Genomic DNA, 26166 nt, shown 5'->3' on the forward strand with positions numbered 1-26166 from the left:
ACAGCAAGGGACTGATGGGCAAGGAGGAGCAAGAAAGGCCTAAGCCAAGATCCAGCCCTTGTGGGCCTGGGGAAGTTTAAAAGCCAGAAGCTGGGAAGTCCCTTCCTTGGGCTACTTTTAATTACAGGCCTCCCCAAGGCAGGAGCAGCCTGCTGCAGATGCTTCAGCGCAGGTTCCAGAGACTTCTACGCAGGACACCATCATGGACGTCTGCTGGTGCAGGGAAGGACGGTGCCACGCAGCCCTGTTGCTTCTAGAGGGAATGCCAGCCACAGGACCCCCTGTGCCTTGGCCAGCATGGCCAAGAAGTGAACCTGCGACTTGAGCAGAGTCAGCCAGACTCTTCCACGAAAGCTGAGAGGGGAAGGCATCTCCCTCAGGGTCAGGAGCCTGCCGTTAACAGGTCTGGGCTCTGGCAGCCCCTTCCTCACCAGGTGGAAGAAAGGAGGAGGCCAGGGTGCAAAGAGGTTAGGGTCAGGAGGCCTGGGTGCAGTCGAGAGGCCTGGGAAACGGGGCTCCCGCATCCAGCCATTCCTGGAGCCAGTTCCCAAATACGAGACCCAGGGAATTCCCTTTGTTGCTTAAGCCAGTTTTAGCTGGGTTCCGAGGGACAAGCCAAGAATCTGAGACGCTCGCCCCTTGCTGGGAGTGGGGTCGTAGCTCAGAGGTAGAGCACTTGCCTAGCACTCAGAGACCCGTGACCTGTTGCCTTCTGGGGACCCAGGAAAGGAAAGGAACAATGTCCTCAGGTCCCAAGGAGACCCAATGCAGTAACTGGGGAAAGTCATGTCAATCTTGGAGCTGGTTCCTGAGTCAGATCTGCCCCAGGGCAGACAATAGCCTCCCCACCAACGGGAGTCCAAATGTCATGTGGAGACCCTGGATCCAGCCTTACCTGAAGTTAGCCCTGGACTGGACAGGTACTATGAATCCATGAATGGTCACCCTTTTGTGTTTAAGTCACTGAGCGGTGGGTTTCTCTGACTTAATCCAAAAAAGGTCATAATCAAACAGCTCCCCAGGACAGAAAGGGGCCTCCAGAGGGGGGTGGAGACAGTGTGTCACCCCATCACTGCCTGAAACTTGGCAGAAGCCCTGGGCTTCCTCACCCTCTTCAAGGCACTGGTGGTCAGGGTTAGGCCCCCAGCAAACCTGCATATGGTTATGGCGAACCCTGGACACAACTCCGAGCCCAGTGGGGACTCAGAGTGCGCTGCCCCAAGACACCAAGGGGACCCTCCCTTCCCGATGCCCAGCATCTTCCCCTTCTTGGGGGGAGGGCCAGTATTCCTTGAAGCACTTGCCTTTCCAGACCGTGTGATTGGCTCCCGCACTGTGCATGTGATCCAGGCTGGCCAATCAATGCGCTGCACCCCAGCTACGTCACAGTGATTGGTCTAGGTTGGGCACATGACCCCAGGACCAGCCTTCTCAAACCCCCAGTAACTATCACGGGTTCAGGAAGGGGTGCGGTCCCCGGCTGGCCGGTGAGAGGCCGTCCTGGGAGGTGGACTGGAACTTCTGGGAGTGAGCAGTTCCCGTCTGGGGCAAGGGACAGTGTGCCTAGCAGTGACGGAGACCCTGCTCGGGGGGTGGCCCTCCTTAGAAGGAAGCCCGCGGGGCAAGCAAGCAAGTGGTGGTGAGGGGCTGAGCCTGGTGCCATCGCTGAGTCCCAGGTCCTGCGAGACCCACGGTGCTGAGATGGACAGGTCTTTTGCGTCCAGAGGGGAGTTCTGTCCTGGCAACCACAAGAGCCCTGAGCTGCACGCGGGCCACACTGGCCAAGGACGAGGTCCTCGCCATCCCGTCCAGACGCCCCAACTTTGGGGACCAGAGGCTCCAGCCCACGTGGTCCCAGGCCTTGGCAAGCTGCTTCTCATTCTGCACCCTTCCAGGTGGCCAAGGCCAGCGGGCTGCCCTGAGGGTCCGCGCCTGGCTATCTGGAGACCAGGGAGCTGCCCTGGGACTGGCCGGAGGAGGAGGAGGAGGTGGCGGCACTGAGCTGGGAGAAGCCACTGGTGCAGGATTCCAGGCTGGACATGGAGCCCCTAGGGGGAAGGGCACAAGTCACCCTCTGTTGATGCTGCAGGTGAGGCCCCAGGGCTCGTTCCCTGCGCCCACTCCTCAGGACAGCCCAGCCTACCACAGACAATCCAGGGGCTTCCCTGGCCTGGATCCCTACCACGTCCTGGGGCCCTCGCCTCTCACCCCCCACTCCTTGCAGTCGAGCCTGGCCTCCTTCCAGCACCCTGGACACACCTTTGTGGGTGCCGAGCCTCCGGGCAGCACCTTCCCTCTGTCCCCAGCTACCTGGTTCACTGTGGACTTCAGGTCGGAGCTATCTGGAGAACCCTCTGCCCGACTGAAATGTCCTACCAGTGTGCTGTCCACGGCAGCAGCCACTGGCCACTGAGGCCACAGAGTGGCCGGAACGTGGCTCGTGTACTCCATTCTATCTGCTACTTCTGCGCTGCCACAGGTGGCTAGCCGCTTCGGGGCTGTCCTGGGCAGCCGGAGGGATTTGCTCCTCAAAGTGTGTGGGGGCCAGCCGCACCCTGGCACCTGGGGCTTGCTAGGGTTCTGAACCAGAATCTACCTGCTGAACAGGCCCCCTGGTGACCGACACGACACCCCGTGGCTCTCCACCCAGTGTCACTTCCCAGAGGGCCCCCCCACCCGCACCCTCTGCCAGGTCCCTGCTCTGGGCCTACCGTTCTCTCTGTTAAGCCCCCAGCACTTCTTAGCCACGTGGCTTTGGGCCCAGAGGCCAGGCTGAGCGTGGCTTCCCGTCTTCCATCTGTGCCACACTTCCACGCCGTGTGAGTGCCCCAGTGGCAGACCCAGGAGGGCAGCAGGAAGTAGCCCTGAACTGGTCTCTCATGAGGCCACTGAAGGTCTCTTACACTAGCCAGACCAAACAGGTTGGTGCACAGCGCCCAGCCCACCCCATCTCCACGCATGCCCCTGGGGGGGCCCTCCAGCACCTCCTGCCCAGGGCCAGGTGCACCCGGCTTCCTGCAGGGCTCCATGAGGAGGGCAGGCTCTGCTGCTGAGCGGGTCTGACCAGGGCTCCTCCAAATCCCTGCTGGGCCTACCCTGGAGGAACTGGCCCACGGCTAGGGCAGAGCCCGGGAGCCCCAGGAGGACGCCACGCCCAGCACTGCGGGGCCAGCCCGCCCTGCCCAGCGCTCCCCGGCCAGCCCCCGACCCCGACCCACCTGAAGTCCTCGGAGGCTAGCACCTCGCAGAAGTAGAGGACCTTGCACTTGGGGCCCGGGCTGTGCAGAGCGGTCAGGACATCGCCCGGGAGGCTGCAGGCCATGCTGCCAGGCGGGCCGTGCACTTGCCACTGGAGCAGGTAGACCCCGGGCCACCTGGTCACATGGGAGCCCTGAAACACAGCAGCCATGCTCTGTGAGGTCCCTGGGGAGGGGGAGAGGGGCCGAGCCTTCCTGTGGCCAGGCCTGGAGAGACAGGCTCTTGCCCTCTGTCCCCCTCTGCAGTGCACCAGCAAACTGTCCTACAAGGACCCCCCGAGGCCGTCCCTGCGGCTGCCCCACATCCTGGGACCAGTTCAGTGGGGTCTGCAGACCAGGAGGATGTAGAGAAGGGCGGGCGGGGGCTCTCGGGTGCTTCCGACAGGTGGCTGGGGGGGAAGAGAGTGCGGAGGGCGGTGTTAGTTGTTAGGAGGGCGACTCTGAGGAGGGGTAGAGTGTTAGGGGGATGGCGGGGTGGGGGGGCAGGGGGCAAGTGTGACTTGCAGGGGGCAAGGTGTGACAACGGGCAGCCCTGCACCCCGGGCCCTGCAGCCAGGCCCGAGGCCTGTGGAGCTGGCCTGTGCCCTTGTTCTCTGGTGTGCGTGTGTGTGTGTGTGTGTGTGTGTGTGTGTGTGTGTGGCGGGGAGTGACGTCCCACCTGCAGCCTGTGAGGGTCAGGGGTCGCGTCGTATTCTAGCTACACGTCCAGGGCCGCCCCTAGCTCCCCAGTTCCCGGCTGCATCCAAGCCCAGCCCCAGCCCCGCGGGCATCAGGAATCACCAGGATGGGGAGGCAGGCATGTTCCAGGGTCCACCCACAGGCTGGGGTCAGCCAACCTGCATCTTTGACAAGTGTCAGGAGAGTCTGAGCCTGGGGTCCGGGGCCTGGATCTGTCCGCTGACCTCAGGGCCTTAGCGCCTCCCCTGCTACCTAGACTGCCTCCGTCTCCCCAACTCACCCTGCCCACTGCCTTCCCCTGCCTCTTCACTCTGCCCTCAAAGTCCCTGCACCTAGGGGGTCATCTCCTCGCACCCCCACCCAGCCCCCACCCTTCAAGGGCCTCATCTGTGTTGAAGCTGCTTCAATCCCTGCCGGGACCTGGGACTTCAAAGCCCAGCACCCTCGTCCTCCCTGTGCCAGGAGCAGGTGGAGAGCCTCGTCCCCAGATCCACACCCGTCTGGAACCCCAGAACGCGCCCTGGCTTGGACATGGAGTCTTTGCAGATGCGGATTTAGAGCAGACCCTAAACACAGTGACGGTGGCCTTGTGAAAGAAAGAAAGGGGGTTTGAGAGACCAGAGAGGGCCACGCAGGGCAGAGCCATGGGAGGACAGCGCGTGTGGAGGGGCCCGCCGGAGCGGGGAGGGCGGAAGGCCTCTCACCGGAGCCTCCAGGAGGCACGGCTCTGCCCAGGGCCTGGCGGTGCACTTGAGGCTCCTGAAGGCCGGCAGTCCCCGGCTGTCTTAAGCCACCCAGTTTGTGGCACCTTGTTCCGCTGCCCTTGGATGCCAAGGCCCTGAGACCTGCCCGGCCCCTTCCTCAGAGGGCACCTGAGGCCTGACCCCTCGCTCTCCCGGAGTGCCACGGCTCTCCCGCCGCCCGGCTGCACTGGTGGCTGAGCACCCGTTACGTGGACACCGAGCTCTCTCCCCTGCTGGCCTGCCAGGTCCCTGAGGCCAGGGGCACGTCTGGTTTGTCCTGCTGATTCCCGCAGCCCAGCAGGGGTGGCCGTCCAGTACGGCGGGATGAAGGAGCAGGTGACCCACAGAGTGCCAACCTGGATGCTCTCCCCCTCCCGGCAGACCAGCGGGGCCTCCACGCGGCTGTAATCCGTGCCCAGGACCCAGCCTTGGTCCATCAGCTGCCCGCTGGCCCTGGCCCCAGGCTCCCGCGGGCCCGGCTTGAGCGCCTGCTTGGTGTGGTACAAGCTAAAGACCACGTCCCCTCGCAGGATGTCGAAGTCCCAGGTAATGACCGACTCCCCTTCCAGGATCTCCAGCGCGACCTGTGTGGGGACAGAGCAGCTCTGGGAGTCCCAGGGGACAGGACAGCTGGGAGTGGGCATGGGAGGTGCGGTGGGTGCTGCAGGGGTCTTGCCCCCAGTCACGAGGTGCGCCTCCTGGAGGGCAGAAGGGGCTGCTAAGGCTCCTGCCGTCCCTCGTCTGGGAACCTCTCTCGGAAAGGCCTGGGAGGTCCTACCCTGGGATGACCAGTGGGGCCGGGAGGGGACGGCACCCAGGCCTGTCCCCTTGCCTCTCAGCAGGCCATTCGTGCCCTCTTCCCCTTCCGGAGCTCCCTGGGTCAGGCTGAGTCTCAATGGCTGACGTCACCTCTGGGTTTCAATGCCCCCACACCCGCCTGCAAGGACCTGGCCTAGGGTGACGGCCCGGGGCCCTCCCTGCCAGGCCCCGGCACCTCGTGGGGCGCCCCGCGGAGCACGCTGGCCGAGTGGTAGGTCTCGCTCCACTGCCGCAGCTGGTCGGCCTGCTCCTGCTCCTCCTCGGTCAGATAGAGGGACTTGGGGACCAGTCCTCCTTCAGGGACATTACACTGGGGGTCACAGACAAAATGGGTGGCAGGTCAGGGTCCTGGAGGTTGGCCGGCCTGAGCCACAGAGTCCCGTGAGCCCTGAGGCAGCCTAGAACAGCGACCCCCACTGAGCTGGATGGTGGCTCCCGCGACTCCGTTTGCCCCCAGAACGGCCGCAGGGTAGGGACGGTTTCCCTGCGTCACAGGGGAGGGAAATGGCAGCTCAGAGAGAGAAGACCAGTTGTCCAAGATCACAGAGCACAGGGTGGCTGCTCAGGGCACAGGGCACAGGGCACGCTCCTGAGAGTCACGCTCAGATCCCCCGGCTGGCGGGGATCGGGGACCCTCCCCCAGCACCCCTTCAGCTGTCAGAAGGAGCCTTCAAGGTTCTGTGGGTTCTGCAGATTCCCAAAGCCAAAGGCCCCCGGGCGGCTGGGCCTCGGCAGACCCTCTGCCATCCCAAACCGTGATGCCCATCTCACTGGCAAAGCCAGGTGGAGGCCACGGCAGGAGGCGAGGTCAGGCAGGCCGGCGAAGCCCCGGAGGCCTACTGTGCGCTACTGGGTGAACAGAGAGGGCGAGCCTGCCCGGCTGCAGGAAGGGCTGGGGCTCGGGGACTCCCTGCCTGGCAGCCCACCGCAGGGGGCAGCAGCCTGGTCAGGGCAGGTCTGGGCGCACCAGCTCCAGGGCAGGGCCGTGGGCACTGGGTGTCACTGCCCTGCATGGAAGGGCTGGGAGGAGCCCGGCTGCTGAGCAACCTCTGGGGACACGAGGGTCTGGGGACTTGGCCTGGTCCCTGGGCTTCTGGAAGATGCTGCCTCACTGTGTGAAACAGCCAGAGGCAGGTGTCGCCTCTCTGGGCAGCTTCTGAAACACGCCCCGTGCCCACTCGGCAGCCTGACTTGCAAGGGACAGCACGGCGGCCGCCCAGGGGCCCTTCCCCCGCAGCCAGGACTCCTGGCCTCCCGGCCACTGCCCTCACCCTGCAGCCCAGCCCCGGCCACCGGCCTCACCACACTCTCTCCCCCCAGGAAGTCGGGGATCACTTCCTTGTCCAGGTAGTCCACCAGGCCTCCAGGGCCTTGATAGTTGCTGCCGCTGTAGATGAGGAACTTCTGCCTGGTGTTCTCGTTGATGAAGGGGCTGATCTGCAGGGGGGGTGAGGCAGAGGGCATGGATTCATCAATTATTGGTACTGGGAACTGAACACCAGGGCTCTCAGCCACTGAGCCGCACCCCAGTCTTTTTAGTTTTCATCTTGAGACAGGGACTCCCTAGATTGCTCAGCTGGCCTCAAACTTTCCATCCTCCTGCCTCAGCCTCCTGAGTAGTTGGGATTACAGAGGTGCACAGCACACCCACTCAACTAGCCTGTTTTCAGTGGAAAAGAACAGAAGAGACTGGCATAGACAAGGAACGCACACCACTTCACAGGTCTCTTGTTCAGGGTGTGCGTGTGCACATGTGTGTGCACGCATGTGCTCTGGGCTACAATTGTGGGTCCTGGACAAAAGTTTAAAATCCCAACAGTTCAAGGTCCAAAGTGTCCTTGGAATCAGCTCACAGGAGGCCTGGGAACACTGTACAATGCTGAGTGTTGCTGTCCCACTAAAGAAATAGGCAAGAGATACACCAATGTGCTCCATCCACATGCTGGAATATTATTCAGCTGTAAAAAGGATCAGAGAGCCAGGGCAAGCTGCACCACAGCTGGACTCCATAACACAGTGCTCAGTGAAGGAAACCGGACAGCAAGCACCTCACAGTGGATGAGCCTGTTGACTGAAGCTCCCAACAGGCAAATCCCACAGGGACAGCAGGTGGAGGGTGACCCCAGGGCCAGGAGGAGAAATGGGCATGGGGGTTCCAGGAAACGTTCTGGGACTGGGCGGGTAGCAGTTGTATAATTCTGTGAATATAGTGAAACTGCTGAATCCTGTGCTTTAAGAGGGTGAAGGCCGTGGCATAGGAGTCTTATCTGGATAAAGCTTCCATTTACAAAAGCTGAAACAGGGCCACTCAGTGGGAGGAGCAGAGGAATCCTCCCATCTTGGCCTCCCATCTTGGCCTCCCATCTCAGCGTCCCTGCGGGGCCTGGCCAGGCTCCTGCTCTTACCAGCGTCCAGAGCACGGGAAAGACTCGGGGGGCTCGCACGATGAGCAGCCGGCCCAGGGTCTCAGGGTAGTTATCCTCCACCACCTCGATCATGCGCAGCAGGGCCTTCACCCCTGGCCGCCAGAGGTGCCGCATGTTGAGACCCTCCAGGTCCAGCAGGCAGGTCCAGGAGCTGTGGTGGACACGGGCCCCTCACTCCACCTGGCTCTGCCTGGTCCCAGGATGGACAGGGAGGCGGGTGGGAGCAGGGGGGCCCCGGGACACTTCTGCGGATCCCTCCGCGGTAAGCAGGCTGCGTGCTGAAGAGGCCCAGAGCCTGGACGCCCAGGCTGAGCCCCGGAGCCCAGGCCTCCCCTCCACCTGGAGGGACCTGGGCAGGGACCTGTCGCTCACGGAGTCAGCAAAGGTGGTGAGCTCTAAATGAGGTGGGGGCTGGAGCGCTCTCTGCAGGAGCCCGTCCCTACTAGTTGAGAGAAGATGCTCTCCACTAAATTCAGCCCACGCGGTGCCGGAAGCTTGCTCTGCAGCGTCAGGTGGCCCAGGCTCAGATCCCCGCTCTGCCACTTGCTGTGTGGCCTGAGCCAAGTTCTTAGCCGCTCTGTGCCTCCATTCCACCAGTAGTGAGGCATTAGGGAAATGACCATCTTACTGCAGTAGAGGGTCCCTGGGAGCCTCTGCACCCTGGATGTCCCTTAGCCCTGCTCACACCTCTGCAAGGGGGTCCTTTATGACACTCCCCGTTCAAACCATCTGGAGTGGACTCTGCCTCCGGCCAGGACCCTGGCTGACTGATTGCCACCCCCACCCGATGTCCCCGTCCTTATGAAATCTCCAGACAGAAAGGAACTTAATCATCACAAAGAGAAGACTCCTGGGGGGGGGGGCGGTAAAAAGTGCAGGTGGCAGGTCCTGTCAGTGCTGCCACCAGGAGGGCGGAGGGCTGGGGGGCCCGGGCAGCACACAGCTGGCTACACACTGGCCAGCACCTCGGCCCAGGGGTGGGGCCCAGGGAGTGAAGGGGCAGCGGGCCGCTACTGGGCTTTGTCACCGGGGAGTGGGGTCTGTCATGGGAGATGGAGGGAGACCTCGGGCCAGAGAGCTGCTCTCAGGATCCAAAGTCGGGAGGCGGGACGGGGCCGGACCCAGACAGGGGCAGGTTGGAGCATTCGGCCACTGTGTCCCCAGGGAGCACCACCCCCCGGGCTGTCTCCTCTAAAGTCAGGGTGACTGCAGCCCCTCACAAGATCACCGCAGGAGCTAGGTGGGGACGGTGACACTCAGTGCAATGTGTTAGCTGCCCCGTCCACTGGGGAGTCACAGCCCAGGTCCTTGCCTGATGGGACGGCCAAACTGCTTGGTGTTCCCCTCACATCTCTTCTGTCCTTCCTCGTTGACAGAAAGGACCTGCAAGGAGGACAGCGTGCTGAGCCACCCCCTCTGCTGTCCCACCGGCGGGTGGCCCCGGAGCCTGGGAGTGAGGGGAGGGGGGGACGACACTCACGTGCTGCAGCAGCGCCTCCTCCCCCACCGCCTTCATCAGGCCCTTGGTGTCCATCTGGCCCAGGCGGAGGATGTACAGGGGACGTCCATCTTCGGGGGCAAGCAAACAGAAGGGACACTGGTGACCCGGGCAGGTCCACTCCACCGCTGGAATGCAGCATCCTCAGGGACGAGACCCAGGCCCAGCACACCCAAGCCCAGTGGGCACATGCCCTGGCCAGCACCTGCTGCCTCCAGGGGGCGGACCCCCCATCAAAGACCCCAACAACAGGCGTGTTCTAATAAGGACAAGGGACATGCCCGCAAGACACCAGGCGGGGGCCTCAGCAGCTCCCGCTCCACGTTGGCGGCTCTTTGCCAACCTGAAGCCTTTCTCCCGCCTCAGAACAGGACGCGAGCCACCCCAGGAGGGGACACGGACACCCCACAACACTGAGCCCTGAGCACACGCTCGTCAGCCTCAGAAGAAAGCCACTAACACTGGCAATGCCGTCACTCCTGTCACCTACAAAGTCCCAGAACACGATCAGCCGCGTCCAGGCAGGAGCGGGTCAGGCGGCGGGAGCCTGGAGACTCGGCCCTTCTGTCCACATCAGTGGCCTTGTTGGGGGACAAGGACACTCCCCACGTCCCTGTCCCCGTTGGTTCCGCTGGGCACTCAGCAGAACCGACTCCCGCAGCAGAGCTGGGCCATTTCCACGGGGGCCTAACAAGACCTTCAGAGGCTCCGCTCAGCCCTGCTCTCTCCAGAGAACAGAACTCTGCGCACACCACGTCCGTTTCAGTTACCTAGTGCTGTCCTCGTTGCTGACAGGTGTCCTGTGTAGGACGATGGGACTCGATGGGTGGGTGTCGTCAGCACTGAACCCAAGGCCATGGGCACACAGGAGCCCACAGCCCTGGGATCCTCCCCGACTGCACCACAGGCCCCCGTGCTCTGGGCACCCGAGGGCAGCACGTCCCACTGGCCACACCAAGCAGCAAAGTTGCCCACGAAAAACCCAAAACTGCAAAATCACCGCCCTCTAGAAGCCACCAACAGCTCGTGTGCTGCACAAGTGCCAAACCCTGGAGGCTGCACCGCCTTGCTCAGCCCCAGCCGGGATGTGCACACCCAGCCGCCCAAAATTCTCACCCCTCTGAACGTGTCCTTGGATGACCTTGACAGAGCTGACACGGAGCTGTGACTGTTGATTTGGAGGTTACAAATACATTTTAGCAAGCAGGGGGATCCATGAATACCGAGGACTGCGTTAAGACACTGTGCCAACCGGGCTCAAGAGAGCCCGGCATTTCCCCCAATCAGCATATATGAGTTTTTATATAAAGGGCCGTGAAAAGCCAAATAGTTGTTGGCTTTTATTTTAAAAAAATCTAGATACAATATCTGTGGCAGGTGGAATGTCATCTACACACACACGCTCACACTCATACACAAAACCCAAAGTATGACCCTTATTTGAAAACAGTCTTTGCAGATGCATTTAGTCAAGGACATCAAGAGGAAGCCTTGGCCTCCTGACCAGGTTGGGGGCACAGGCCTGGGATCCCAGTGGCTCGGGTAGACGGAGGCAGGAGGAGGCAAGCTCAAGGCCATCTCAGCAACGTAGTGAGACCCTGCCTCACAATAAAAAAGAGCTGGGGATGTGCTCAGTGATAGAGCACCCCTGGGTCCAACCCCGAATACCAAAAAAGGGGGAGAATCATTCTGGATGTGGGGTGGGCTCTACATTCAGCCCCTGGGGTCCTTAGAGAAGAAGACAGGACACAGAGAGATGCCAAGATGCCACTGAAGACAGGCAGAAATTGGAGGGGTGCAGCCACAAGCCAAGGAGCCCAGGGCCCCCCTGAGGCTGGGACAGGCAGGGGCGGACCCTCCCCTCTAGCCTTGGGGGAGCCCAGCCCTGCTGGCACCTTGACTCCAGACTCTCAGCCTCAGAACTTCCAGAGATCACATTTCTGCTGTCTTTGCCACCAGGTTTGTGGCGGTCTTCTGCGGCTGCCCTAAGAAGTGCCTGGGACATTCCTGCAACCATCACCTGCACCCGCCCCGGGGACCCCAGCAAAGGGGGACTAGCCCCAAACTCTATTCCCTCTCGGCCTTCTTCCCAGCTGGGTGTCACACCAGAGGCCCCTCCTCCAAGTGCCTTGGCAGCCCCCTGACCCTCACCTATGTCCTGGTAGTGCCAGCCTCCCGCGTAGAACTCCTCCAGCAGGGCCGGGGGCCGCCAGGTCTGCAGGAGCACGTCCACCTGGTGCTGCCTCCGCCAGCTCAAGGACTGGCACAGCATCTCCCGGGCCTTGTCCAGGTGGAAGTCGCGGGCGCGCAGGAAGCGCAGGATGTGCTCATCTTTGGGAATCTGAGACGCAGAGAAAGAGAGCGGAGAAGGACACCCGGCCAGCAGGTCAGGTACCAGAAGGAGCCCCTGGCTCACCTGCAGAGCGTCCCCAACCCCGGGGGAGAGCCCGGGCTCAGGACCCTTCGCACTCTCAACCCTCCCTGCTCCTGCTGGGACCTGGGTCTCTCTTTGGGGCATCTGGTCCTCCTTCACGGCCCCCCCCCCTCAGTGAGCCAGTCCTGCAAGACCAGCCCCAGGAGCTGCCCTCTCTCCAGCCGAGGAGCAGGGGGTGGGCTGGCCTGGAGCTCAGTACGGCTCTTGGAGGTGTAAACTGACACTATCCCGCACTAAAGTCACTCCCCGCCTGTCCCCTAAGGAGAAGGAGAGAAAGACCAGCCGCTCAGCTGGCAGCCGCGGCAGGAAGTTCTTACTCAACAGAGCTGAGGACAAAGTCCCTGTGGGACCCTCGGGCATCCTTGTTACCGGGGTGACAAGGCAAAACCCACCCACGGGCAGTCACCTTCGCAGGGTCTCTAAGTCCCACAGGAAAGGACAGAAGGGTATCAGGAATGTGGTGCTATGCAGCAGTGTCTCCACTGGGGGTCACCATGCCTCCCGGGACATGACATCTAGGAAGTTGTTCAAGGTTGTCATAACTGGGGGCGGGGCGCACGGGGGAGGGAGTCGCTAATGACATCTATTTGCTGAGGCCAAGGATAGTGGGAGGTCTTCACGTTGCTGATCACGTGAACTCCCCTGGCTGCCCCCCAGGCCCACCCACCTTGCCTCTGTGGGTCTCCTGCAACCAGTGCCGCAGCTGGATCAGGCAGCTCTCCTGCATGGGCGTGAGCTGGCCCAGGCACCTCTGGATGTAGTCTGCGTCCAGCTTGTCCCCTTGGAGGAGGAGGACGGGGTCTTCAGGACAAAGGAGACACTGCATCCCTCGTCCGGTGGCTGCCCTTTCTCTGCCCTCCTGTGCTACTGGGCACCTCTGCTCTGGAACATGGTTCCGAGCCAGGCTAGGGCTCCGGCTCCAGAACACAGCCCTGCAGGCTCCAAAGTCCTTCATTTTTCCAACCTGGGTCCAGGTGGTTCTGAAAGCTTAGTCCAGGATGATCCCCATCCTCCCGGGTGGCCAAGCCATGGGGGGGGTGACTGGGGACCACGTGGATCAGCCTGCTGGGCAATCCCTCTCCCACCGTCAGATCAGCCCATGGCCAGCACCCAGAGCCCGGCTCAGCCCAGTTCCAGTGCCCGGCTCCAAGCCCTGTACAGCAGAGGCGGGCGCCCACGGCCTCCTGGTATCTCAGCCAAGCAGCAGCCTGTGGGCACTGCCACTTCTCTGTGGACAGATGGCACAGTGAGGGAGCAAACTGAATGACCGCCCAGCAAAACCTCTCAGCCGTTCCCCAAACAAACCCTGGGCACGGGGGGTCACGCCAGCTGTGCGAGGAGGCATCTGGGTAAACCGCAGGAGGGATGGGGGCCGGCTGAACTCAAGTGGGCATCAGCAGCAAAGGGGCAGCGGAAGACATGAGGCAGGCGGGGCCCCACATCCTTCCGGCCCCAGGCAGATGTGAGGCCCTTCTCTGAGCACAAAGTCCCAGTGGTTCAGAACACGGTGGAAGGGCCTGACGGTGCCCTCTGCCAGCCACCCTGAGTGCCAGTGTGCTGGTGGACAGGACAGATGAGAGTGGAGGCCAGGCCTGGGTGGACAGGCAAGGTACAGGGCACAAACCACAGAGCACACACAGGAGCGTGTAAAAATATAAAAGGACATGTACAACAGCAGCCAGCCAGTGCACACAGTCGGTGCAGAATAAATTCTTGTTGCATGAATGGATTCTGTTCCCTCTAAACACAGCTCCAGACGTAGTATCAATCCATGGTATGTATTGTCACTCAAGTATCTTGGAATCAGGCAGGCCTCCACGTGTCAGTGGCCCAAAAGGAAATTGGACTCTGTGTTTGTACTGTTCTGTACACCAGTTTGTTAGAATTTTTCTTTTCTTTTTAATTTGCCTTCACATTCTATTGTGAACAATTTCCACATGAATAGAAGACTGAACTGCGACAAAGGGCTAATTGCTGTAATATACAAAGAGCTCTTACAAACCAATAAGAATTCAAGAACAGGAATCAACCAAAGAAAGGAAAATAGTCACTAAACATGAAAACAATACTTGACCTCAATCATGATAAAAGAATGCATCACTAATCTACAAATGACCATTCTTATTGCCTTTCAGAAGTTTGAAATATTTAGTAAGATTCTGGTGGGAAGTCAGGGTGAATAGACACAGCTTCACACTTTAGGTGGGAGTATGACCAGCACCCTCTTCAGAGGCCTAATTGGTAAATGTACCTAGACCTCAGTTGCACAAAACCTTCCAATAACTTCACATTTTAAATGTTATGCTATGTAGATGTTTCTACAAAAATTTTTAAATGCTTATGAAGAAACTGGATCCAGTGCTTCATGCCTGCAATCCCAGCTACTCCGGGGGCTGAGGCAGGAGGATTACAAATTCCAGGACAGCCTGGGAAACTTAGTGAGGCCCTGTCTCAAAATAAGAAATAAAATAGGCAGGAGAGGTAGCTAGTGGCAGAGTGCTCCACCCCCAGTTCCATCCCTAGTAACACCCTTCCAGGTTTTTTAAATGAAAAAAGTAGAATCTCTAAGTCCAAAGATGTATGGCTCATTCTTTGTATATTTTTAATTTTTACTATGTGTGTGTGTGTGTGTGTGTGTGTGTGTGTGCATGTGTGGTGCCGGGGATCAAACTTGGGGCCTAGCAAACCCAGGAGGGCCTCACACACACTAGGCAGGTGCGCTACCACTGAGCTGCCTCCCAGGTCTTTTTATGCTATTTTGAGACAGGGTCTCACTGCGTTGCTTAGGGCTTCACCAAGATCACTATTTGTATTCTTTAAAAAAACTGAAACAACCTAATGGTCCATCCGTAGGGGACCATCTAAATAGGCCAAATTAAAATAGCAAATAGTAAATGTTTATTAACAAGTTATGGAACCACATCGCCGCGAACCTCTAAGGTCTTCCCGCTGACGTGAAAAGTAACCAGCCACGTCCAGCGCAGACGAGAACATCAAGGGATTGCAGACTGCGCCCACCGAGTTAGGTTCGGTGTGTTACACAGGCGTGTTACACGGTGCCCACGTGTGTGCGGGTGTCCACCACCACCAAGGTCCGCACACCTACCTCAGCAGCTCGGCCAAATAGAAACCCAGGCCTCCGCTCGGCCTCCAGGGAGCAGGAAGGCATAATTCCTACTGCCCATCTTTTGAGTGGTCTTAATTTTTTCTACCACGATCAAGCATTACTCGGGTAATTCAAAACAGTAATAAAACCAGAATCGCAGGCAGCGCTGTGCGGCCCGGGTCAGCAGAGGGGCGGAGCCGGGGGTGGAGGGGGCGCAGAGGAGGAGTCTGCGGTCACGCAGGACCCAGACCCTCCGCGCTGCTCCTCCCTCTTCCTCCCACCCGGCGGGGCGCTTCCCAGCACCAGGGCCAGGGCGGAGCAGCGGCCACCTACCGTCAGTTCCCACCGCCTCTTCGGCAGGGCCCAGGACCCTGAGGGTCCCCTCCGCCTGCTGGGATCCGGGCTGGCTGCGGGCGTCCTCCTCCCGGACCGGGGCGGGCGTCCAGCGGGGGATGTGAGAGGTGCCCTGGGAGATGAGCTCGTTCAGGTAGTGCTCGATCACCTCCTTCCCCTGGAAGCCCGAGAGACCCGAGTCACTGGACGCGACGGCGGGGTCACCGCACTGGTGGCCAAGCCACCTGCACCTGGCTGGGTCCCCCTGCGGACAGTGGCCTACTGGGGGCCACTGGGATGGAGAGGTGCTGTCGGTCACCGCTGGGCTTCACCTCTCGGTACGGAGCAGCGGCCCCAACTAGCACGGTTTTATGTAACACGCAGATAAAACATATTAATAAGTTAAGGTCACCTATGTCATTATGTAATAGGCGACTACAGGGGTGGGCCTGAGGTCTCCAACCCAGCAGTGACAATTTTAGCCGGGAAGAGGCTCTGCAGAATGTCCCTCCTGTGCGCACTGAGCTCACTGCAGGGGCCCCCATATCCCGGGTACGGGGACAATGACCAGGGCGTCCTGCAGCCAGTTCTCTGTCCTTTGTCTCAGTGACAAGGCCGCACTAGGGCGCCCGCCCTTTGGCAGGTGAGGAGTCAGGCCCAGGAAGGTTGGGGCTCTCCCCAGTGTCACAGGGGTCGCCAGGGGCGGGGTGGGTCTGCTTCCTCCCGGGACCTCCCTGGACCTCCCGGCCCCCTCACCCTCTTGACGTTGGCCGTGTACTGCTTCATAGCGATCTTCTCCAAGGTGTTCTCAAAGCCAAAGAAGGACCGGATGTCCAGCGAGGCCGACTGCTCGAAGCAAGTCCAGTCTTCATTCTCGGGGTGGACCTGGAAGCCAGGCGCGGGAATGCCGGGTCTCACTGTGGGGCGTGCTGGCCCCCCCAGGGGCTCTCCCCAGGCAGACCTGCAGTGGACAGCGCGTCCCAGCCTACACACCCAGGGGCCCCCTCCCGGGAACCTGCAAAGTCTGAGCTGATAGGGAGCCCCCTCCCGGGAACCTGCAAAGTCTGAGCTGATAGGGAGCAGAGAGCTGGCTCATGGGGGCCAGAGAGTGTGGGCTGATAGCTGGGCCCCTGCCCCTTAAAAATACACACAGATGTATACAATTATGTGCAAACAAGCTGGGGATCAAGCACTCGCCCAGCACACGCGAGGCCCTGATTCCATCCCCAGCATCTCCAAAAAATTATATGTAAATGATGTTTCGCATAATACATCACTTACATAAGTGTATGAATAAATTACATATCAATATTAAATGAGTTTAAGATATCTTAAATAGTTACATGTTGTATGTAAGATATTTATATGTATATTTTACATACAAGGATATACTTTCTTTTTTTTTTTTTAGAATTTTTTTAATATTTATTTTTTAGTTATCGGCAGACACAACATCTTTGTATGTGGTGCTGAGGATTGAACCCGGGCCCCATGCATGCCAGGTGAGCACGCTACCGCTTGAGCCACATCCCCAGCCCAAGGATATACTTTCTAAGTATTTTTGTATATCCACAGATGCACAGATGTCAATAAAGAAAACACACTGGTGGAGACCACGGGGACCCAGACCTAGTGCTCTCGAGAGAGCTCCCCAGGCCACTGCAGAATGTGCAGGTCCTGGGCTGCCCCACGGAGCAGGCCAGGGCTGGGGAACCCACATCCACAGGCAGCCTCGGTCCAGCAGGCCTGCCGAGGCAGAGGTCACTGTGGTTAACAACAACAGGTGCCTACAGGAGCCTCAACTTCCTGGGCCCAGTCTCCAGGAGGTCCCAAGAGGGGCTGGAGGTGCATAAAGGAAAAGCAACAGGCATCTAGTGGGTGCCTGCTCATGTGAAGCACCAAGTGGCAGACGAATGGGCAGAGCCCCTCCGCCCGGAAGGCTGGGCGAAGACACCTGGTAAACACTGACATGCTCTGCAATTGCCAAGCTGGAGTGGCCATCCAGAGGACCGCCACTTGGGATCCAGCCTGGGCCGAGGGACCTGACCCACCTTAAGTACTGGGTCCTCCCAGCAACCTGAGGACCTGCCGGACAGGATCTGCCTATGCCCATTTCACAGATGTGGACGGTGTGGCCTGGGAAGGGCAGCTACTCCCCCAGACTGCACGGGAGTGGCAGAGTGGGTTCCCTCCAGCCACACCTTCCAGACTCCTCACTCCAGCCCTGTGGCAGCAGGACCTGGCCCCACAGCCTCGCCTCGACCCCTCAGATTGTCACCCAGGTCATTCCCAGCCCAGAACTCTGTCCCCAGCCTTCAGGAGGCCTGGTCCTTCCACATTCAGCTCTCAGCAGCCTTGGTGACACCTCCTGAGCCGCGAGGGACCCTGGGCACCCCTCCTGCCATCTGCTGGAGCCCTTCCTATCAGGGTCTGGCTTTCTCCCACCTGCAGGGCCCACTGGAGTGGAAGCCGCATGAGGACAGTGAGCGGGCAGACCCGTCCACCTCCCGGTGCCAGCACTGGGCAGGGTGCCCGGCACTCCACAGTTGCTCACAGAATAATACCTATGATTGCCAAAAATAACGATCTTTACATGGGACTCAGTGGTGCCAGGCACTGGTCTGAGGGGTTTGGAGGGTGACGATTCACCTGCTGTAGCCCTCACCACCACCTATGTGGTGGGCCACTTATCAACCCCACCCTACAGATGCAGAAACCGAGGCACAGATCCCTGAAGGTTGCCAGTTTTAGTGGCTAAAATACAAGACCCCAGTGACCTTGGAATTTCAATGCCTTGGTGTAAATGTATCCCAAACAATACCTGAAGCATACTTACACTGAAGAAAAAAAAATGGGTTTTTTATCCGAGGTGGACCCGCGGGAGGCACCTGTCTTACCTGCCGGCGCGGGAGGGAGCAGGAGGGGAGGCCGGGCGGCTCACCGAGTAGCTGCAGTTCTCCTTCACCACGACCCGGCTGGCGAAGGTCTCGTTGTGCGCCTCGATGAGGAGCGTCCTCTCCCTCCAGTTCAAGACGTTTTTCTGCACGAAGACCACGTGCTCCACGCCTGCGATCTGCAGGGGGGACCGGCAGCCCAAGGAGGAGGACCAGAGGAAACAGAGGCGCGAGTCCCGAGTGGCCCCCACCACCCAGGCGGCTCCCGGACACCCGGTGCCTGCTCCTAGATCCCTCGCCAACCTGGACCTGCGGACCCATCCTGCCGCCCACCCGTCCACCGCCACCAGTCTGGGCCCCACTCTGCACCCTAAGACCACCCCCCACACAGCCCATCCACACCCCACCCCAACCCCAGCGCCCACCTTCCGCAGCAGCCGCGGGGCGTCCACGCGCAGCCGGCAGCTGCGCTCCACCACGTGCACTGCCCCGTCCGCGCTGCGGGACTCGCCCAGGACCTCGCTGCCCAGGAAGACTGGGATCTGCGGGCAGGTGGGGAAGCGCTTCTCGTAGGCCTGGGGGCAGAGCGGGGGTCAGGGCCGGGGCCAGCGCATCCCTTGCCGCCCTCGCAGGGCTGTGGTCTCCTTCCTGGGAGCGAGTATCCAGGACAGAGAAAGGCACCCCCAGCCTGGAAGGGGCAGCGGTGGCGACTGCGGACACCACCAGCATCTTAACAGACGCCTTCTCGGGAGGCCATAGGGACGGGCCCAAGCAGGGATTTGGCAAATAATGTTGGGGCTTTGCATTTGACTTTTCACCCTCAGAAAGAAGGACGGGTCTGCTGGGACGTTTTAAAAGAAGGCATTTATCCGAAAAAGCATTTGACAAACTCCAACGCCCATTCATGAGAAAACCACTCCCCACACACGGAAGGGCAATTCCTCAGCCTAATAACGGACCTGAGCAGAAACCCACAGCCAACATCACACTCAAGGGTGAAAGGCCAAGTGCTTTCCCCAAATCAGACTCAAGATGTTACACACAGAAAATCCCCAATACACACCCAACCGGACTGTAAGTAAGCTGCGCACGGTGGCAAGGCATAAATCAGAGCGATTTACAAATCAGTTCTGCTGTACACACAGCAGTGAAGTTTACAACAACACCAAAAAGAACGGTGACTTAGGAATGCATCCAGGAAAGGAAGTGCAAAACTTATACTCTGAACGTGGCTGAAAGAAAGTAAAGAAGACGTAAAATAGATGGAAGACTGTCCCTGTTCGCGGACTGGAAGGCGTGATCTTGCCAAGACGGCAGGGCTCCCCGAAATGAACCACAAACTCAACGAAACCCAGTCACATCCCAGGTGTGTGTTTGCAGAAATTGACAAACTGAGGCTAAAATTCGAGTAGAAACGCAAAGGACCTAGAAGAGCAGAAACAATCTTGAAGAAGAGTAAAAGCGGGAGATGCACACTTCCTAATTTCAGAACCTCTTAGAAAGCCACAGTAATCAAACCAGAATAGCCATCGTACTCGAGGGCAGACATAGAGATCAAAGGAGTGAAATTGGAATTCCATTCACATGTTGATTGACATTTGACCGGGAGTGGAGACAGATCCACGAGGAAGAAATAGTCCTGGCATAACAGGACTTCCCCATGCAAAGGAATGACATTGAACTTCAACCTCATTGAACTTCCCCCTCAAAATGGAGCAAAGGTTTGACTGTAAGAACTCAAACTATAAAACTTATAAGAAAACACAGGAGGGGCTGGGGTGTCGTTCAGTGGTAGAGCACTTGCTCAGCACGCCCAAGCCCGTGGGTTCAATCCTCATACTTCAAAAATCAACACAAAACACAAAACCCCCAGGAGTAAACCTTTATGACCGTGGATGGGGCAGTCATTTCTTAGCTGTGACATCAAAATCACAAAGGACACCATCAAGGGAAAGAAAAGGTGACTGAGGGATCAGGAGGGAATTTTTGCACATTTTTAGATCTATTTGTACGTAGACAGTATATATAGGACATCTGTATCAAATAGGGGACTTGTATCTGGAATCTACAAAAAACTACTAAAGCTCAACATTGAAGAGATCAATTTAAAAGTGGGCAGAGGCTCTAGGCAGACGTTTTCCAGGCGCAGGACACTACCGGTGGCGGAGAGGCACGTGGGAAGGCGTTCAACAGAAGTGCAAACAACCACAGGGAAATGCCACTTCATGCACACGAGGGTGGCAACAGCAAAAGGGCAGGCGGTAGTGAGCGCTGGGAGACGTGGAGGAGCTGGGAGTCCTGCCTTGCCTGCAGCGGGACCTGCCATGATGCAGCCCCTTGGAAACCAGCCTGGCCTTTCCTCCTACAGCAAAATGTCTGCAACCCAGCGAGCCCGCTCCCAGGCACACACTCAAGACAATGGACACACATGTTCACACAGAAACGTGTGCATTCGTGTTTGTAGCACCTGTATTCAGAAGAGCCCCGAAGTAGAAACAACCCAATGTCCTTTAAACTGTGGAGAGGATAAAGGAATTGTGGTCCAGCCCTAGGGTGGAATATTACTCAGCTATAAAAAGGAATGAAGCACCGACACATGCTGCACGTGGACGGACCTTGAAAACCCTGTGCCGAGGGAAAGAGGCCAGACACAAAAGCCTGCAGGTTATGAGAGCTGGCTTCCATGAAAAGTCCAGAACAGGCCAATCCGCGGAGGCAAAGAGGACTAGTGGTTGGTTGCCAGGGGTTGGTGGGGGGTGAGCGGGGCTGAGATGAGGGCCGAGGGCCTTGCAGCTTCACTGGGGGTCGCGATGACATCTGGAGACTGTGGCGATGGTTGCGCACAGCTGAGACTATGCGGAAGCCATGCAGTCGCACGCTTCCCAGGGATGAATCGTGTGGTATGACTCATGCGTCAGCGCAGCTGGAGGGCTTGGCTTTGGGAGAGCTCTCTACCTCTGAGCCCCACCCCCAGCCCAATGAAACTGTTCTGAAAAACACATGCCAATATGTATACTTATGTACACGTTTGTACATATACCTACATATGTACAAGAACATGTATGATGCATATAAGATACGTGTGAACATAAATATGTAATTTTTTTCTAAGCACAGATGGCACACGTTTATATATTTATCACCTGCATAGACAGAATGTTTACATACGCAGGTTTAAACATGTAATTGTATATATAGGTTCAGAAGATGTTTCATATGTAAATATACAGGCTGTTTAAAGAAGGCGCTCATTTTACATATGCACAGATTTTACATATTTTGGGCCCCGGCCAGTGTGCAAGCCCAGCCCCCCATTTGTGAGCCGTGTGACCTTGCACACTTCACCTGAGCCCTCTGCCTGCTGCTCAGGGTCGCCATGGGAACTGAAGGATGGGCACAGGGGAGGCATCTGGGACTGCTCCCTCCTGGCTTCCCCTTGGGTCACTCAGGACTTGTCCTGAGCCGGGAGGGTAAGTGCCCGTCAGAAGGGAGGCCCAGGCCCTGATGCCAGGGTCCACAGGCCACGGTGTCTCCCTGGTCTTGCTGTCCCCAGAGCCACCGTGGGTCCACAGCAGACTCTGCCCCTTCTGCAAATGTGGGGTCCTCCTGGGGGCCTGCAGACCTGGGTCAAAGTGACTGCAGGGGACCCCCGAGCCCATGAGCCACACTCGAGGAGGATGAGTCCACCCAGTTCTGGAAGTGCCAGGTCGGGGCTGGTGGCCTCCATGGCATCTGGGGGTCTGCTCTTAGCCTGGAGCCGCCCACGCCCCGGAATTAGGCTCAGTGCAAGCTCCCAAAATAGTGCAGTCGGTTGTCTGAGGACAGACTCCTCCCCCTCTTCCCTCCTTGCTCTGGGAGGAGAGCTTCACCCACCCAGCTCAGGTGGGCAGAGCAGGAAGGGCACTGAGGGAGAAATGGAAGTGCGCCAGGTGCCCAGGGGAAGCCCTGGGCCCACGGCCAACCAGCTCGGGTCCCCCGGGTGGGGAGCTCAGAGCCGCCACCTACCAGAGCCGCTGCTTTGACGAACACAGCAGTGTGGAGCTCTGGCCCCTGCAAGGTGCACCAGGAGCCTCCCAGGGCCTGGCACGGGGTGGGCAGCCAGCAAGGGAAGGACCCTGAGACCCCCAAGGCCGCCCTGGACCTCGCGGAGGCAGCATTTCTCTGAGAGCAGAGCAGGCAGGAGCAGAGTGGGTCACCGCCTGGCTCTACCAGTCCCCAGACAAGGCGAGTCCCTTCCTCCCTCGAGGCTGGAAAACGGGCACAGGAGTCTCACAAGGGACAAAGCCAGGTTGGACATCTCTGGTGGAGCCCGGTGCGCAGCCAGAACCCAGGACGTGCACGCCACAGGGACCAGGGCTCAGGGTGGCCCAGCAGGTGCAGGAGCTGAGCTGGCTCAGGCTCCACCTCCCTGACCCGGGAAGAGGGGCTCACGTCGTGGGAAGACCAAGAGGAGAAGAGTTCGTCAGCCTCAGTACGAGCCTCTGCTACTTTTCTAACTGGGCGACTCTGGGCAAGCTGCTTGCCCTCTCTGAGCTTCCATTTGCCCCTCTGTTCAATGGGGTGGCGATGAGGACCTTGCCAGATGGAGTCTTGGTGGGCTCAGCCTGACAAGTCCAGGCTGCACTCCTCCTCCAGCTGTGCGCTGGTCCACTTCATCCTCTGAATAGAGTCCTCCTTTGACAGATGAGGGAACCCAAGCCCAGAGAGACTTGCTAATTTACCCAAGGTCACACCGCATGGAATGGTGAAGCTGGATTTGAGTCCCGGTCAGGCCCAGGCCTCCCTCCTTTGCGCCAGGAACCCCTGGCTCAGCAGCTGGGCTTGCTGTCATGGGCAGCTCAGAAACAGAGCCGGCCCTTGTCTCCAGGGCTGCACATCACATCTTCTCCCTTTCTGCCCTCAGTTGTTCTGCTCTGTCAGGCAGTGGCCCCAGGCCCACGAGTCTCCCCCGCTCCCGGCTGTCCCTCTCCTCCTGCTGTTTTGCAGATGGGGGGCATACTCAGAACGGCCTCATGCCCAGTCCAAACCCCATGCTCCTTTCTATGGCCCCACTGCACCCAGCCCCTCTGCTCCAGCCGCACCCGCCTGGCCACCTCTGGAGTGCACCCCGACACCCTCAGGGGCCTTAGGCTTGCTGTTCCCAGTGGTCTAACACCAGTCCACTCATGTGACAGTGACGGGGTGGCAGGGAGTCACTGCCTACCTGGCAGGTAGCCTGGGTCGGGCCCCTCCCCAGCCCCTCTGCACAGCCCGCCTTCCGCCTGCTGGCCTGCTCACTCCTTGACCTGCCCGTCCACCGTCCACCCCCCCAGCCAGCTAGCGGGTGGTGTGGGGAGGCCCAGAGGCCCCAGCCTTTCCACCAAACCACCTCACACTCGGGCTCCCGGCTCCGACAGAAATGTCAGCCGGCCGCCTAGGAAAGGGCATCAACTTGCCACAGCCCAAACGGCCCCAGGAAAGGTGTCCAGGGAGGGAGGAGGCCCCACGCTCAGCGCCCGCGGCCGCCTTCAAGAGCTGCCCTGACTCACTTCCTGTGGCAACGAGGCTCTCCAGGGCGCTCAGCCTGCAGCCCCGGACAACAGGCAGGGGGGACACGAGTTCTCCAACAGGAAGAGGGCACTGCCTTCTGTGGGCACCGGCGGCTGCTCCGTGGCTGCCCCGTGGCTGCTCCGGCCACAGAGGCGCACATGTCTGTAGGCCCAGAGCCCATGGGAAAGAGCCACCCCAGATCCACGGTCCAGGGGGACCTGGGACCCGCAGCCTGGAGGGTGCTGATGCTCCTGGCATTCACAGAGGGCAAGCAGCACCCCGAGTCCCCCCAGGCCCTGGTGAGACGGGAGCTGGAGCGTCCCACCCACAGATGAGCAGGCGCGGAGGCTGGGGGGCAGAGCACCAGCCTGTCCTGCTCGGGCACTGGCCACCCCACAAGCACGGTGCTAGGGAAACGCTGGGTCCCACTGGGTTGTGCCCTCAGGGGAGGAGAAGGATCAGGTGGGGCTGGGGGAACAGGAGACGGGGTGTGCTCCCTTCCCTGGAGGCTGGGGGACATCCTGGCGTCGCCCTTCTGCAGCCCGACACATCAGTCGGGTGCTGGTTGCATGTGACCCACGGATGCCACAGGAGTGCCTGAAGGAGGCCTCTGCCTGGCGTCCATGCCTAACCATCATGGCAGTAGCAGGACTAGCTGGCGCTTGGCGGGGTCACTCGGGTGTGTACCATCCTGAGCACCGCCCCCTGCATCCTCCCGCAATCCAGGGAAGTGGGTCCTATTCATCTCGCCATTTGACAGGTGGAAAAACCAAAGCTCAGAGAGGATGAGCCACCTGCCCAATCTGCACAGCCCGGGAGGGGCCAAGCTGGGGTGTGTGCCCCGGCAGTCCAGCTACGAGCTCTTTCTGACGTTGCCTCTCAAGCCAAGAGGTGTGGCTCTCACACGGGTGGCAGGCTCATGCACGCTCAGCCCAGCCCTGGCCCTCCTCTGACCCTGCTCCTTGGACTGTCCCCCAAATGTCTGGGAATGTGTCTGTCTCCCCAACTCAGCTGTGAGCCCCTCTGAGGGGCCAGCTTGTCACCTGGTCTCCCTTTCCTGTGCCTGACTCAGAGAAAGCACTTAATAAACTCTGACTGGATACAATCCAAATCCTTGCTGAGTGGATAGGGACTTTCCCTGGGAGGTGAGGGAATAGGGAGCCCCAGAAAGTTGTTGAGCACCACCCACAAGGGGGCTGGGTCATGTTCACAGACCTCAGCAGGGCCGCGGTCCTGGCAAGGTAGCGTTTGATAGACGTTTTACTCACCGTTGATTCATTTTAACTGAAAGCCCCTTTGGGTGCTCAGGAACTATTACACTTATTTCCTGTCAGACATGGCTGTGGCCTTTGAGAGCTGGGGACCTGGGTACCCTGCCCAGGGAGGAAACCTGGCAGAGATTCTAAGACCAAACGGACCCTTTGCCATTGGCACAGTCAGAGAGCTCAAGGTGCCCTCCTGGGTGGCACCAGCTCATGTGACAGTTCTGCCCCTGCCTCAGAGCCTCGGCTGCCAGCTCCAGTCCCCACAGTTGTCCTGACCGCCCACAAGCAAAAGCCTCTCGCCACCCGACCAGCACGTGGTCCGGCCCTCCCAGGGACACAGGGCAGCAGAGGGATCCAGTTACAGCGCTGCTGCCAGGTGGGGAGGCGCTCAGAGCTCGCGCTTCAGAAAGGGAGCTGACCCCAGGCCCAGAGCCCGTCCCTGAGCGGCCATAGTGGGGCAGGCAGGGACTGGTCAGCTGCCTCCTATGGGGCTCTGTCCTGCAGAATCCGTATGGACACCCTGAGCACGTGGAGGGAAGCCTGGGGTTGTGTATTCCTGGACCCCCACCCAGGCTCGTCCACCTCAGGTTGGTGACCCCAACACTGTCACGGTGGTTTGATCTGCCTGTGCCCAAGTCCATGCGGAGGGCTCAGCCACAGTGTGGCACTCTGGGAGACCCGGGGAGGGTGGGCAGGCCTCAGGCATGGAGGGTAGTGGGACCCCAGCCCCTCCTCTCTCGTGCTTCCTGGATATCGGGCGGGTGGTTTTGCTCCACCACACGTGTCCACAAGGCCAAGTGTTCGCAGACTGAAATCTCCAAAACTGTGAGTCAAAATAAGCTCTTTTTCTTCACTCGCCGGCCACCTCAGGTGTGTGTCGCAGCAGCAGAAACCTGGCACATGTCTGTGGTGGAGTAAGCCCAGAACCTCCGGCTGGCGCACGGTGGCACCTGTGTCCCTCCCTCGGGCACCGCAGGTGCTAAAGTAGGAAGGCACCACCCTTGGGCACTCCCAAGGCCCCCGCGCTTTCCAAAATGCCCAGCACATCACGGACGCACACCAGACACTCCTACGATGAAGGGGTGGTGGAGGATAGCCCGGCCTTCCAGGTGGGGATTCTAGGCCTCTCGGCAGCCCAGCCCTGTGGCCTTGACCACGCCCAGGATTCTCAGTCCCTTATCAGC

At 59.5% G+C, this 26166-nt stretch overlaps 1 protein-coding gene across 4 annotated transcripts in view; it reads right to left on the minus strand.

The window, feature by feature from the left end:
- Nucleotides 1-1936: 1936 nt before the first annotated feature.
- The window catches only part of Sec14l5 (SEC14 like lipid binding 5), a 34494-nt gene continuing 10264 nt past the window's right edge, over nucleotides 1937-26166 (minus strand). Inside the window, exons 2-15 of one of the 4 annotated variants that reach the window (XM_076840610.2) lie at nucleotides 18614-18763; nucleotides 18236-18367; nucleotides 16051-16179; nucleotides 15295-15427; nucleotides 12523-12635; nucleotides 11573-11762; nucleotides 9404-9492; nucleotides 9236-9306; nucleotides 7903-8074; nucleotides 6800-6934; nucleotides 5673-5807; nucleotides 5035-5262; nucleotides 3219-3391; nucleotides 1937-2048 (exon numbers count right to left, since the gene is read on the minus strand). In XM_076840610.2, coding sequence (XP_076696725.2) covers nucleotides 1937-2048; nucleotides 3219-3391; nucleotides 5035-5262; nucleotides 5673-5807; nucleotides 6800-6934; nucleotides 7903-8074; nucleotides 9236-9306; nucleotides 9404-9492; nucleotides 11573-11762; nucleotides 12523-12635; nucleotides 15295-15427; nucleotides 16051-16179; nucleotides 18236-18367; nucleotides 18614-18763 — 1962 coding nt within the window. Of the gene's footprint in view, nucleotides 2049-3218; nucleotides 3392-5034; nucleotides 5282-5672; nucleotides 5808-6710; nucleotides 6935-7902; nucleotides 8075-9235; nucleotides 9307-9403; nucleotides 9493-11572; nucleotides 11763-12522; nucleotides 12712-15294; nucleotides 15473-16050; nucleotides 16180-18235; nucleotides 18368-18613; nucleotides 18764-26166 lie in introns of all 4 variants that reach the window. The other 3 variants (XM_076840607.2, XM_076840608.2, XM_076840609.2) reach the window with 3 other exon arrangements.

Source organism: Callospermophilus lateralis, chromosome 19, assembly GCF_048772815.1.
Source record: "Callospermophilus lateralis isolate mCalLat2 chromosome 19, mCalLat2.hap1, whole genome shotgun sequence".
Classification (NCBI taxonomy): Eukaryota; Metazoa; Chordata; class Mammalia; order Rodentia; family Sciuridae; genus Callospermophilus; species Callospermophilus lateralis.